At 37.5% G+C, this 14,043-nt stretch overlaps 1 protein-coding gene across 1 annotated transcript in view; it reads right to left on the bottom strand.

Moving 5' to 3' along the window:
* Positions 1–3,887: 3,887 nt before the first annotated feature.
* LOC136700193 (IgGFc-binding protein-like) overlaps positions 3,888–14,043 on the bottom strand; it is a 33,647-nt gene continuing 23,491 nt past the window's right edge. The window contains exons 17-25 of the mRNA XM_066675474.1: positions 11,134–12,435; positions 10,303–10,805; positions 8,966–9,551; positions 6,980–7,611; positions 6,350–6,866; positions 6,001–6,203; positions 4,867–5,244; positions 4,200–4,305; positions 3,888–3,913 (exon numbers count right to left, since the gene is read on the bottom strand). Coding sequence (XP_066531571.1) covers positions 3,888–3,913; positions 4,200–4,305; positions 4,867–5,244; positions 6,001–6,203; positions 6,350–6,866; positions 6,980–7,611; positions 8,966–9,551; positions 10,303–10,805; positions 11,134–12,435 — 4,253 coding nt within the window. The remainder of the gene's footprint in view (positions 3,914–4,199; positions 4,306–4,866; positions 5,245–6,000; positions 6,204–6,349; positions 6,867–6,979; positions 7,612–8,965; positions 9,552–10,302; positions 10,806–11,133; positions 12,436–14,043) is intronic.

The following is a 14,043-nucleotide window of genomic DNA, read 5'->3' as shown; positions in this document are numbered from 1 at the left end:
AATTGTCTATTATAATGATTTCTTGATTTCTTCTCTAATCATTTTCAGATTAATGATGTCGTAACCAATATTCCTGTGAGTCTGTACAATGGAAAAGTGACGGTTCAGCAGGAGGGCTTTTTAAATGTAATCACTACAGATTTTGGGCTGAGAGTCACATATGATATGGTCTATCACGTTACTATCACGGTCCCTGGCAGCTACCATGGAAGGACCTGTGGCATGTGTGGAAACTTCAATGGTGACAAGAATGATGACTTATTATTGCCAGATGGCAAAAAAGAAACAAACATTACAACATTTGCAGCTGTGTGGGAGGTGGCTGTTCCTGGTGTTGTGTGTGATGATGGCTGCACTGGAGATTTCTGTCCGAAGTGCCCTTCAGACAAGAAAGCTGTATTTGAAAATGACTGTAGCATTATCACTGATTCTCAAGGTCCTTTTGCAGCCTGTCACAGTGTAATTAAACCAGATTCCTACTTCAGTGATTGCGTCTTTGATGTCTGCATTGCTGATGGAGATTCAAGCATGCTCTGTAACAGCATTGCTGCTTATATGACTGACTGTCAGGCCTTTGGAGTCACAATTAAGGACTGGAGAACACCAAAATTTTGTTGTACGTAATAAGTCAATGTGTACAAACTGAGCATTAAAACCACATTCATTATGTAGATAATACTTAAGGTTTTTTGCTAACGTCCCTTTTCTTTTTTTTCTGCTAGCACTGAAATGCCCTGCCAACAGTCACTATGAAATTTGTGCTCTGTCATGTGACACACCATGTCCTGGACTCCTTAACATAATCAAATGTGATGTTCACACCTGTGCTGAAGGCTGTACGTGTGACTCTGGATTCTTCAACAATGGGACAGGCTGTGTTCAAGAAGATCAGTGCAGCTGTTATTATAATGGGAAGACCTATAAGGTAGGCTATGAATACATTGAATTGAAATCTATTTTTAATTGGATAAAGCACAAAACAAATTTTAAGAACTGAAATTTTACCCTCTAACCTTGTACCTCACACCACAATTTATCACGTAAAGGCATTGTCTGCCCTGACTGACGGTTGTACCTCGCTGACTGTCCATTGTGCACTTTTGCAGATTGGTGAATCTGTCATCATGGAGGACTGTCAACATGTTGTGACTTGTCTTCCCTCTGGTAAAGTCAATGTTAAGAATATGAGTTGTCAGAGTGATGAACTTTGCAAAATTAAGAATGGTGCTTATGGATGCATCTCAAAACAGTGCCAGCTGGAGACTGGAGGCTACTTCACAGTTTTTAGTGGAGAAAGCTGGACCATCACATCTATGGGAGCTTATGACTTAGTGAAACTGTGTGATAATGCCACTATTTCTGAATGGTTCCGTGTGGTGGTGCAGTTAAAAGACTGTGGCCATAACAGTCTTGCTATTGTGCATGTCTTCTTCAAGGGCATCATGATATCTGTCAATAGCCAACAGGCAACTTGGGTAAAAAAAATATACTTTGCTTTTCACTTTGCAAATATTTTATATCAAATTGATGTCTTAAACAATTGTCACCCTTTGCCCAAATGTAGCCAGTCAGCCAATGATTCATGCTAATGTGTTTTTGCATGGGAAATACAAGGCTAATAAAGATAACATGTAATGAAAATTTGTACCCACCAAATTAGCTTCATGCCAAGTACTTACTTAAATTGCTTTCCACAAAGCCAATGTTTTCATTCGTTGCGAGGTTTGACTGAATGGCTTTATAAATCTTGTTATTCCTGAACAAAATGAATGTAGCAAACTTTGCTTCCAGTAATGTACAAGTTGATTCACTACATTTGGGAGATTGAGTAAATTAGATTTTTATCTAAACCTCGACTTAAAGCAGTTTAATTAAGCAATTGAATTTTTTAACCAGTTGAATTAACCACATGAATTTCTTTCTCTCAGGTCAATGGAAAGTCTGTAAATCTACCCCAGCAGCTGAAGAATGAGATCACACTGATGTTGAAAAATGGTGCAGTCATTATTGAGCAGAAATCTGGCATAACAGTGTCCTACACTCCGTCACAGGGAGTCACCATCACTGTGAGTGAAGAATCTGCAGGCAATGTTTGTGGCGCCTGTGGAAGTGACACCAAACCATTCACTGCCCAAGGACAAAATATGCAGCCGTATATGGCTTCATGGAGAGCAATGGACTTTGCAGCAGAGTGTTAATAATAAAATTCATTCCAGCTGAGTCTGTTTTCTGAGTCATATCTGTAGTTTGCAATGTAGTCTCACATTGTATTAATAACAAATGGATTTAACAGCAACATTGATGTGAGAGCTAAATTAGCTTTTTAATGCTGTTGGCCTGACTGTTAATCTTCTCCTAGATCTTGTTAGTATGCATTCTTTTTGCTTCCATTATTGGACTATTCAACACTTCAGAGTGTGAACCCTGGCATTAATAATAATCACCATGCAACTTTATTTTTCTTTTACATATTATGGTTAAGTTTACAAATAAAACTATTGTTACACTTTTTATAATTATTTTTATGGTAAATGGTACTGTCTGTTTTAAGATGAAATTAAGACTAGTCGATCCAGATTTTAAGAGGTTTGCAAACAGCAGAATTAAAGACTGGTTGAATAAAAATCACTAATTGTAATTTTGTGTATTTCTATGATAAAGAGTGGGAGAGACTTGTACACATCACCTCAGATATGTTTACCCTTTTTAACATTGTCAGGAACGCAAAGGGCGGACTCACTTGCTAAAACACAGAATACTTTATTTAAACAAAATATAACAAAACAAAGACAGGCAGACTTGGACAGAAAGATTTAAATAGAGACCCAGACTAAAGAGACAGATACCGAATAAACTTAAACAGAGGGAACTAGACAGACAGAGATAAACCTTGACGAAAGGGGCTTAAACAGAGACCTGAAAAGAGAGAGCTAATAGACTACATACAGAAACCACAAAAGTACACAAAGCACAGGAAAGGAAACACTAACAGGCCAGAGAAACAAACTAGAGAGGCACAAGAAAGAGAACAGACAGAACGAACCAAAGCAAGGGACAAACAGACTGGACTGAGTAATAAGACTATGGAAGCAAAACAACGTGACAAGGAATAGGGACAGGAACGAGAATGAATGACCGACAAGAGGAAGTGATACAAGGGGACTTAAATACTAAACACAAACTAGACGCAGCTGAGACAGATAATGAGAGGGCAGGGTAACAAATGAGACACAGACGAGGAGGCGGAACAAAGGCGGGACTTGGGCGGAGACATGGACAAAAACAGACAGAGCCATGTGCAGAGAGAGCACATGGCGGGGAAAACAGGCATGACAGGACGAGGGCGTGACAAACATATTCCACTTAGAATATACATTAGTATCATCTCAGTACCACTACACAGCAAATCATTTTTCAATCTTCAGATGGAAAGAAGCATTAAACACAGTAAGAAATTGTGCTAAAACTAATCCCATTCCATAATTCTCTCACCTGTGCTAATTTGAATCAGTTGGGTTAGTTGGTAGAAATATCTCATAATATGTAGAGGCTAAGAGTTCTCTCAAGAATTTAATGACCGGATTTTATTATATTTTTCAGTTTTATTATTTCTTTTAATTTCACATATTGAACCTTTTTGTAACTGGATCTTTATCTAACATTATTCAGCATTATTACCATGAACACAAATTCCCACTATCATATAAAGCTCAAATTATAGAAGAGATAATCAACAATGTCAGAAACAGACAAAAATTTACAGCAAAGTTCAGTTTTAAGGCATTTTATTGTCCTTCAACTACGGATTATATACACAGTCATAGTGAAGTATGTTTAATAATGCATATTTATTTTAGCATTAATGCTATCAGGAGCAAATGAAGACTCTACAGACACTGGTCAGTGGGGTTCACTAAAACAGAAGAGAAAATACATCTTAGCAACAAGTTAAAAGAGTTTAAAAATAACTTTTTATGAAATATTTTATGAAATATGGAAACTTTATATCATTGTGTACATTTTGTAGTATTTAAAATATGCTACTCACCACTGGGGAAAGTCAGCTGCTTTGTATATATTCATTTGAGTGTTTATGCTTTTATTGTTAATGGGGTCGTTTCCAATCAGTTTTCCACATGCACCACAAAGTTTGCCAGCCATTGTCTCGCTTACAGTCAGTATAATCTCTTGAGACAAACTGTAGGACACCATGATTTCAGATCCCTTTCTAATGATAACAATCCTCTCTTTGGCCTTCACTGAAACCCCATTTCTTTCCATGGATTTCGCCTTCCTACCATTCACCTGAAAAATTTAAACAATAGAAAAACATGATGGTGAGATAATGTAGACCATTATAAACATTATATAACTTTATCCAAAACTGTATTCATTTATCTCTGCTTGTGCTATATTAGTATTGCTATTTAATGACCATGGTGCACACACCCTTTTAGTGTAGCCTTTTTGTCCAAGATGTTACAGCATGCTAACTATTTGCACCTAGCTCCTCAGATTTATTTCCCCTGTTCCCCTGAAGCCTGGAGGGGTAAAAAATCTGCTGCCCCTGCTGATCAAAACTTGTGTAACTTGCTAAGTATTAGCCAATTATTATTTTTTATTTATAAACCTTCTGGCTTGTGTATTTGAGGAAAAAAAAAGTTTTTTAGTGGCTTATATTGTAAAAGTGCTAAGAATATTTCTGGTTTCTAAACTGTAGGGGAAAAATATGGAATTTAGTCCCAGGATCACACTTTCTTTTTTTTTTTTTTTTTTTGTAATCGTGCCCTTTATGGTTTCTTTATTAAAGTCCAGCTTTAACACTTTAACACTGCATACACAGGAACAAATTGTATTTATTCTTACCCAAATCTCTTGCTTTGCACTGACAGTGACAAACAAGTCTTCAAAGAAAGCGTGCAAAGCCACAATCTGATTCCGACCGGTTTCTCCACAAGATTGTACCTGTGCCACAACACGGAACCACCCAATGGCAAGAGACTCATCACATGGTTTCACCAGTTCAAAGGCTCCCAAAGATGTGAAGATCCAAGATTCCCCACTGAAGAGGGTAAAAACGCCTCCAGCTTCCAGCACACATTGCTTGCGGAAACAGCCACGGACGTCATTCTTTTTTGTGCAAATTTCATCACTCTTACAACTCATAATTTCATGCTTTACTTCACCAGAGGGAAGACATGTCAAACGTTCATGACAGCCATCTTTAATGACAGATTCACCAATCTAAAAAAGTGAACAGATTGACAGTAATTAGGACACAATTTTCGACAGGGATTCATGAAATTCATGCTATGCTGGTAACATGTTCATTCATTCATTGTCTGTAATCGCTTATCCAGGGGGCACAAGTCCTTCACAGGGTGACACATTCATTTACACACTCTATGGACAATTTTGAGTCGCCAATCCACCTACCAGTGTGTGTTTTAGGATCGTGGAAGGAAAATAGAGCACACAGAGGAAACCCACGTCGACACGGGGACAACACACCAAACTCCACACAGACAACCTACCTGCTGCACCACCGTGTTGCCCCGGTAACATGTTATTAAACTAATATATATAATACACTGACTATATGTCACTGTACACTGTCTATGTACACTGACTAATACACTGACTATATCTCATACATACCGACTTCAAAACAAAAGAAATATCCCTTTAATAGCAATATGATATTGTATAGACCTAACCTTAACTATATTAATAGTCATGTTTATATATTCAGGCCTCCCCATGAGCATTTTGTTTAATTTGTAAAATCAATCCATTAATTAAAACCAACCAGTTTGACTAAACTTTTGCTCTGAGAATATTTCAATTTTTTTTTACTTGTACTCGAGTAAACTTTCTTCAAAGAAACAATACTTTTACTTCAGTAGAATATTTTTGTACTATTTCCACCTCTGTTTACGACATAGCACGGAAGATTTTATGTTCTGTTTTTCAAAAAATTTTCCCTTTGTTTTAAAGTACCTTGTAGGTGTGTCCGCTCTCATAACAGCTGCACTGATCTGCTTTAACACAGCCTGTTCCATTGTTGAAGAATCCAGAGTTGCACATACAGCCCTCGGCACAGATATCAACATCACATTTGATTATTTCTGTGAGGCCAGGACAGGGGGCACTGCATGATTGAGCACAGATTTCGTAGTGACTGTTGGCAGGGCACTTCACCGCTAAAAGAAATAAATATAAAGAATATATGGTTAACTAAAACAAAAACATTACCTGCTCAAAATTTGTTATTCTGCTCTGCAAAATGTATACATACGACAAAATGATTGTGATCTCCAATCTTTAATAGTAACTCCAAGGAACTGACAGTCAATCATGTAAGCAGCAATACTGTTACAGAGCATGTTTGGATCTCCGTCACTCATACAGACGTCAAAGACACAATCTCTGAAGTAGGACTCCGGGTTAAGTACATTGTGACAGGCAGTAAATTGGCCTTTAGGGTCAGTTATAATGCTGCAGTCCTTTTCAAATACAGCTTTCTTGTCTGAAGGGCACTTTGGACAGATGTCTCCAGTACAACCGTTGTCACACACAACACCAGGAACAGCCACCTTCCAGGCAGCTCCAAATGTTTTAAGGTCTTTGGTTTCCTTGCCATCAGGCAATATGTATTCGTCATTCTTGTTACCATTGTAGTTTCCACATAAACCGCAGGTCTTGCCATGGTAGCTGCTGGGGACTGTGATACCGATGTGATACACCATATCATATGTAACTCTCAGCCCAAAATCTGTAATGATTTCATTTTGAAATCCAACCTGCTGGACTACCACTTTTCCATTGTGCAGACTCACAGGGATGTTGGTCAAGACCCCATTAATCTGAAAAAGAATGTCATGGGAGATATTATAAACTGCTTTAAGTACAATATTCCATAAATATTACACATGGTGTGCTTTTAGGAATGTGATCATTCTTAATAGATTTTACTAACCGTTATCTGATGGTTCTCATTTCTTCGCATGAGCAAAGTCAGCCCATACACCTCCACAATGACCACATTGGCCACAGAAACATTTGGACTGAGCTGGACCCCATTCCACTTCTCATTCTCTACAATGACTGCAAATGGAGTGAGTTGTGTTCCCTTAAGTTTGCAGCCTTGAGCGGCAGTGTAGGTGCAGGTGCCCTGGAAGTCATAGGTGTGCTTGTCAAAAGTGTTGTAGTGTGGGTCACCATAGATGTTGCAGGTTGCGTGGGACACTGGGTAGCAGTTTCTAATATTCTTGACAACTTTGCACTCATTGCCGAATGGACAGCTGGTTGCTTTACAGTCCACGTTTTTGGTTTGTGGATTACAGGTACACTGCTTCTGACAGTTATCATCAGCCCAGAAAGTCTCGTTGGGCTGTAAGTAGCGACTCCTCCCATCAGCAGCATACACACAGCCACACTGAGACTTGGGGACACACTTGTTCCCACTACGGAAATAATCTTTATCACAGACACATGCTTGTATACCGTATTTGGCTTTGCATGCATCGGGTGCTGTGGGATTCTCACATGTGGCAGGGCAAGGACTTGCAGAGGATTCGAAATGACTGTTTTCAGTACACTGTGGTTTAGCTGTGTGAAGACAAAACAATGTAAGAAAAATGCCACTAATGAGTACAGTCCTTACCACCCAGGCACTCTAAAAATGCAGGTGCTACAAAGGGTTCTTCAAGAGATACTAGTTAAAGTAATGTGTGCGCATTTTAAACCTTTTAAAGGTTTAAAGAAACTTCACTTGATGTAAACTTTCCTTACCAATTAAAAACTTCTTAGCCAAAATGTTTCTTTATGAAATCATTTATGAAAGTGTTTCTTATATGGGATTGCTGAAAGAATCCTTGGTAGCACCTTTATATTTAAGAGTGTGTAATGTGCAAAACAAGGGTTCTTAAATTATGAAAACCAATATTAGTTGTTAATCACATTAAATGTAATACCTTAAGTCTTTGTTGTTTTTAGGGCCTTTGACACTACTAATAAAAATATTAAATCAATGCATAATAAACCAATTGATTTAAGATTAATATAGATCAACATTTTTCAACCAGAGGACCATGTGGCTTTGTCAGTGGTGCTATTAAAATATTCTGACATTTCTGACATAAATATAAAAATGATGTTTACAAAACTTAACATGAAAGTGCAGCTATGATGTCAGAACAATGACATGGCTAGAAATAAAATTGCAGCTGGGCCTGAATATTTTCAGCTTCATAGCATTTACAACCTGTGACATACAGGTAAAAGTGGGTGTCCTGTTTAGTTTGTCAACGGTGGGTGGATTTATACTATCAATTTATCAATTTTAGATCGGGGGTGATGAACCTTAAGCACTTTACAAAAAACACAGCTGTGGACCTGGTTCAACTAATGGTGAATTAACAGTGGCTAAATTGGTGGGCCCTGGTCCTGTTTGAACCTGTTGGACTTGTGGCCAAAATATTTCAAAAATAAAATCAGAATATTTCAAGAAATAAAATAAGAATATTTAGAGAATAAATTCCAAATATTTAGGAGAAGAATATATTATTCAGACTATATCTTGGCATAAATTAAGTATTCTCCATCTGAGTCTTTTGTGCAGTATTGGCGGAACTGGATGATGGGTTTGTTTTGTGACTGGACACAGCAGACACAGCATAAACTTTACATTAAATTCTCAAGCAAATTATGAATAAGTCCAATTGGCCTGCTGTTGTCACAATTTCATTTTAAATAAAGAACATTAAAAAAACAATGGCTGTGTGTATGTGTGCATGTGTTTTGCCTGTCAGATGGATGCAGAGTCCTTTTATTTATTTATTTAGATTAAGGTAACTTGAAATTTGTATACTTTTAAAGGGTGCCATGATCTAAAAAAAAGTTTAAGAAAAGCTGGTATAGAATAATACTATAATAGTAATAATATTAATAAAAATGTACTTACGACAACGAAGCAGCCCTCTCCAGTCATACACCTTTATGTTATCCCTCTGACAGGCATCTGTGTAAGTCTGTGCTGTTCTGCAGAGAAAGTTCTTGTATCCTTTTCCCATGCAGTAGTCAAGCAGGCAGTTATTATAGAAGACATCAGTATCAATAAGTGTGTTGCAGTCACGGAGGGGACCATGAGCAAGGATGGAAACAAAGGCACAGAAAGCCTTTGCTTGTATGAGATCATACCAGGGCTCGTTTTTACAGCCATCACACTGCCCTGTACAACCATCAGTGCAATAGGCATCTTCTTTTAAGCCTGGGACCCTCCATCTCTTTCCCAGTTCTGCTCCAATATTGTTTGCTCCAGAATCAGTGGCTGTAATATGGTCATCGTCTTTCTTCCCATTGAAGTTCCCACACATTCCACACATCTTTCCCTTGAAAGTGTCTGGAATCTTTATCACCAGATATTGCTCCCAGTCATACTGCACAGACAGACCAAAGTCTGTCTCCAAAATAACAGAGAGGCCACTTTGCCAGAGTTTGACTCTGTTACCAGCTAAGGAAACTGGAAGGTTCCAAAGGGAATTGTTTATCTGAGACAAATGAGAAACATTTGCTTAACAGGTAGATTTTTGGTGAACAGGAAATTGTTTGAAATTGTAAATAACTTGAACGATGTTATAGGACCAGTTATGTCCTTCAATAATTCTTCTACATATATAAAACATATATTTTACTGAGACCTAATTGCTTGGATGTATTAGAGTTTCTGTACTGTATTTACTTAAAATGTGACCTCCTCAATGTGGTGGAGCCCACTCAGTGTAGCCTAATGGTGTTTTTCTATGGTGTGGGATTGGCTTTTAACTTGTAGTTTTTCCACTAGCACAGCTCCCGCGCAAAATGGATCCGGTGACCTTGCAAAACCCTGTGTCTAATGGGAGCCGCAGGCTTTGAAAGTCACAGCACTGGTGGTAAAGTCAGATGCTGTTTACTTGTTGTGTATTCAGATGTTGTTTTTGTTTTTTGGACTGAACATGGCTCCCCACCCCAGTTCTCACAGATTGGGTTTCCTTGTTGCACATTTAGATTCGCTAGAGATTTTGTTGACAATCGAATGACCAGTGGAAAATCAAAAGAGCCAAGCCAAGTCATGTAGGTTCCATGAAGTGGGAAAAGTGCCATAAGCTTGTTCTGACAGGAATCACAATCTGATTTGGTTCTTGATCTCATGTGAGGAGCAGGTTATAAAATTTTTTATTAAGTACTCTTTTATAAATATTTCTTGCTACTTTTTCATGGATAATTTAAGATATGACATATAAATGAAGAAAAAATACTTACTATAACGAGCCCAGTCTGATGACGGACAATAATCACTGTTGTTTTATAGACCGTAATCTTAACCATGGATACAGAGGTGACTTTTGAGCTCCCAAGATGTTCATTCTTGGCCTGGACTTCAAACTCAGGGTCTTTATTATCAGAGAGGCAGTTCTTGGCCATGATGTAGGTGCAGTTGCCCATGAAGTTGTAATAAGTGCCATCAAATGTGCGGTAGTGTGGGTCACCCATGACCCAGCAGGTGCCTACTGGTCCGGAGGGGGGGGTTATAGGAGGGAAAGTGGCAACGGTTGTGGTAGTAGATTTTTCAGGTATAGGAGCATCTGTATCTGTGTAAATTATAAAAGGTGTGAATTCTAATGGAGGATTTTCAGGAAACAAAGTTGGAGGAGGGAAAAAATCTGGATCAAAAGGATCTATTTTAAAACATGCCGCCTTATTGCCTACAATTTGACACCTTTCTCCTTCAGAACATATCACACTGTTGCAGTCCTCTGCAGGTTCTAAAAGAAAAGGAAAACAAATACATTTTTTTCAATTGTTTTGAATAACATTAAAATTTGTTCTTGTAAAATTCACAGTGGTAAAATGTCAGTTTTGTCCTGAGTTGCTGAACAGAAATTTAGGAATTTCTAATAATTTTTAGGTGATTGATATTATGAATATTTGTTCTTCAAGTTTGTTAAATACATTTTTTTAATCTGTTCCAAAAGTAACAATTATCACTTTCAGAAAACCCATATAAGAATATATTTTAGAGATATTCTAAAAAATATTTTTCAGTAAAACAAATGCCAGAGTTAAACATAACATAGTTAAATGTTGTCTTACCTTGTATGTTTCCAAAAGCTGAACTTCCATAACCATTGACACGAGAAACACCAAAGCTGTAGAGTGCAAAAGGGGAGTCTGGGTGGGCTACATGATGAAAGTTGGAATCATCACCATAAGTGATTTGTGTCCATGAGTATTCACCTCTATCAGTTTTGTGCCACTGAATATCTTTGGACATCTGAGTATTACCCAGTTTCAGTCCACCAAGGTCTTTAGTACGCACCACTACAATGGCTTCATTTGTAAAGCCAGCTTGGGTGACCAGAACATAGGAGGTGCTAAACTGGTCAGTTGGTAAGATGTTTATTAAGAAAGGGTCATTCAGGATTCCTTCTTCATTGATTCCTCCGTTGAATTCATAGAGCACTTGAATGCCTTTATCAGCAGTGATGTACAGAGAAGTGGGCCATTTCATGTGTGTACTATATGTCTCTCCAGCCTTCATTCCTTTTTGTGTAGTTTTCCCATTCTGATCACTAACTTTAACAAGGGTGTCTTGTGAGGCTTGAATGTAGACAGTGTCAAATTTGCCTTCGGGTTTTTGGTAGGCAATGGGTGTCACAATGAATTCTTTCCCCCAGCTATTGACAGGAAGAAGTTGCTCATAAACATGGTCACATCCAGTAAAAAACCATGTGCAGCTATGCCCTGTAAAGACTGCCACTGGTTGCTTAGCATTTACTCTGGAGCCTGACAAGTCTCCTATGTTGGGATTGTATTGCTTTTGTTCATTATCTTCTTCAGTTTGGATTTGTACACTTTCAAAAGGCTCTAAATCAATAATAAGTTTGCTTCCTTTTGGGTATTCTTGTCCTTGGAATTTCACTCCAGCAGTCAGATGGACTTCCACTGAATTTTTGTCTTTATAGTTGGTAATGGAGAACTCTTTGTAGGCATTAGGTATTTGCTTACGGGACGATGGCGTCTTTGGTGTAAAAACATAATACTCTGTTCCCCATTGTTTTACTGGGTAGATCACAGAAACTCCTGTTGAGGAGAGCTTGTAGTTGACAGATGACACCAAAATGTCTTGGTCAGACTCCACTTGTACTGTCTGTTGAGTTTTTGTACTTCCAACCATCTCTACTTCATCAGGCAGCTGGAAGGATTCTTTGTGTCCTGGCTGAACAGTTTTCTCATAGATTTTTCCCAGGGCAGTTATTTTCACTATGGCCCTTAATTTGGTAGAGGGATTTAAAACCTCAACCTGAAAATGCATAGCCTCATGTTTTCTTTCCATGTAATTCTGCATGAAGGATATAGCAAACTGTCTTCCAGCAGGCCCAGCAAAGGTGAGCCCTGTAAAGGAATAGTTTCTAATAAGTTAAAACCATCAATATAATTATATTTTAAGTGAAATTCCACCTAACCATCAGATAAAAATTAAATTAATTAATTAATAATAGATTTTTAAATTTAGTTGTTTTCATATATATATATATATATATTTTTTTTTTTTTTTTTTTTACTGCAAATGAAAGATTACAAACATCCACCTCTCCGTCTGGACAAAAAAATGCAAATGTAACTTTAGGGAACATAACAACCACTGTTACAGAAACTTACAAAAAACTGTTTTAGTCTCATTCTGCATTGACTATAGTACAATTTGGAGTTAAATACTCTGCAAACAAATATTTCAGAAATTAAAAATATCAAGGCAGTTTAATTAATTCATATTTTTGGGTTTTCCCACAGCTTTTTTGTAGTGATCATTTAAATTTTTTTTGTTTTCCAAACAATATTAGTTGTTGAAAAGACTAAATATTTTTTAAAAGGTGGAATACACCCTACATTACTTGTTTGGATTTCAGCAGTAACTGTTCTCCAAAAATTTGTTCTACTTTAATCATGTCACAGTGACACTTACTGGTACAGTATGGCCTACTTGCCTGACTGGGGTATGTTATTCACTGATACCTCAACAATCTAAAGACCATTAACTTTCTTTTGAACACTCATATCTCAATAATGGTTGAAATCTATTTAAATTCTTCCATTAGTCTTTAATAAATTTTAATACTGTTTTCAGTGGAATTGACCATGTAACATAACATTTTTTGTCATTAGACTGCATTTAATATGGTGTAGCTGTAATATTGCTGAGCTCCACCCAAGTTTTTCTTTCTCATTTGTGAAAAAAACAGGTGGCCATGGGAAAGACTGCTTTGGAACATAAATAATATATCTTGGTGGACAATAGACTTTGTCAAATATTGTAACTGTACTTTGAGCAAAATCTATGTATATTATACAAATTAACCTTAGTAAGGTATACAGATCCGTGGCGGAGAAAACTAAATGATAAAACCCCTAGATAACCCCCATATAATCCCTATAACCCCTAGATATTTTGAATTCTCTCAACAGCTTCTATTTTAAAATGTAGTTCTACATGTTTCTTATATTTTATATGTGATTTGGGAGATGTTTGGAGATGAGTCACTCACTGGTTCCATGGATGAGGTCCTGCCAACTGAAATGTGGTCATGTTTGCAAGCTAGCTAAATCCTTAGATTTGAATCAAGTGATGTGCAACTTTTTGATGTTTTTTTTTCCCGACTGGACAGCTCAGCAATGCTTTGTCAAATATCAATGATCAAAGTTGGATAGATGATGTTCTGCCGATTGCCATATGTGGATCATGCCTGTACATTGTAGCAATTATGCTATGATGTCAAACTATCAAATAGTCAAATAGTCTAGACTATTGCAACGCCCTCCTGACAGGTCTTCCGGCCTGTGCTGTGAGACCACTACAGATGATCCAGAATGCGGCAGCACGCCTGGTCTTCAACCAACCAAAAAGAGCACATGTCACGCCCCTATTAGTTGAGCTGCATTGGCTACCCTTAGCTGCTCGCATCAAATTCAAATCACTAATGATGGCCTTCAGAGTATTCACTG

Source organism: Hoplias malabaricus, chromosome 6 (assembly GCF_029633855.1).
Source record: "Hoplias malabaricus isolate fHopMal1 chromosome 6, fHopMal1.hap1, whole genome shotgun sequence".
Classification (NCBI taxonomy): Eukaryota; Metazoa; Chordata; class Actinopteri; order Characiformes; family Erythrinidae; genus Hoplias; species Hoplias malabaricus.
This window is presented reverse-complemented; position numbering and strand designations above follow the sequence as displayed.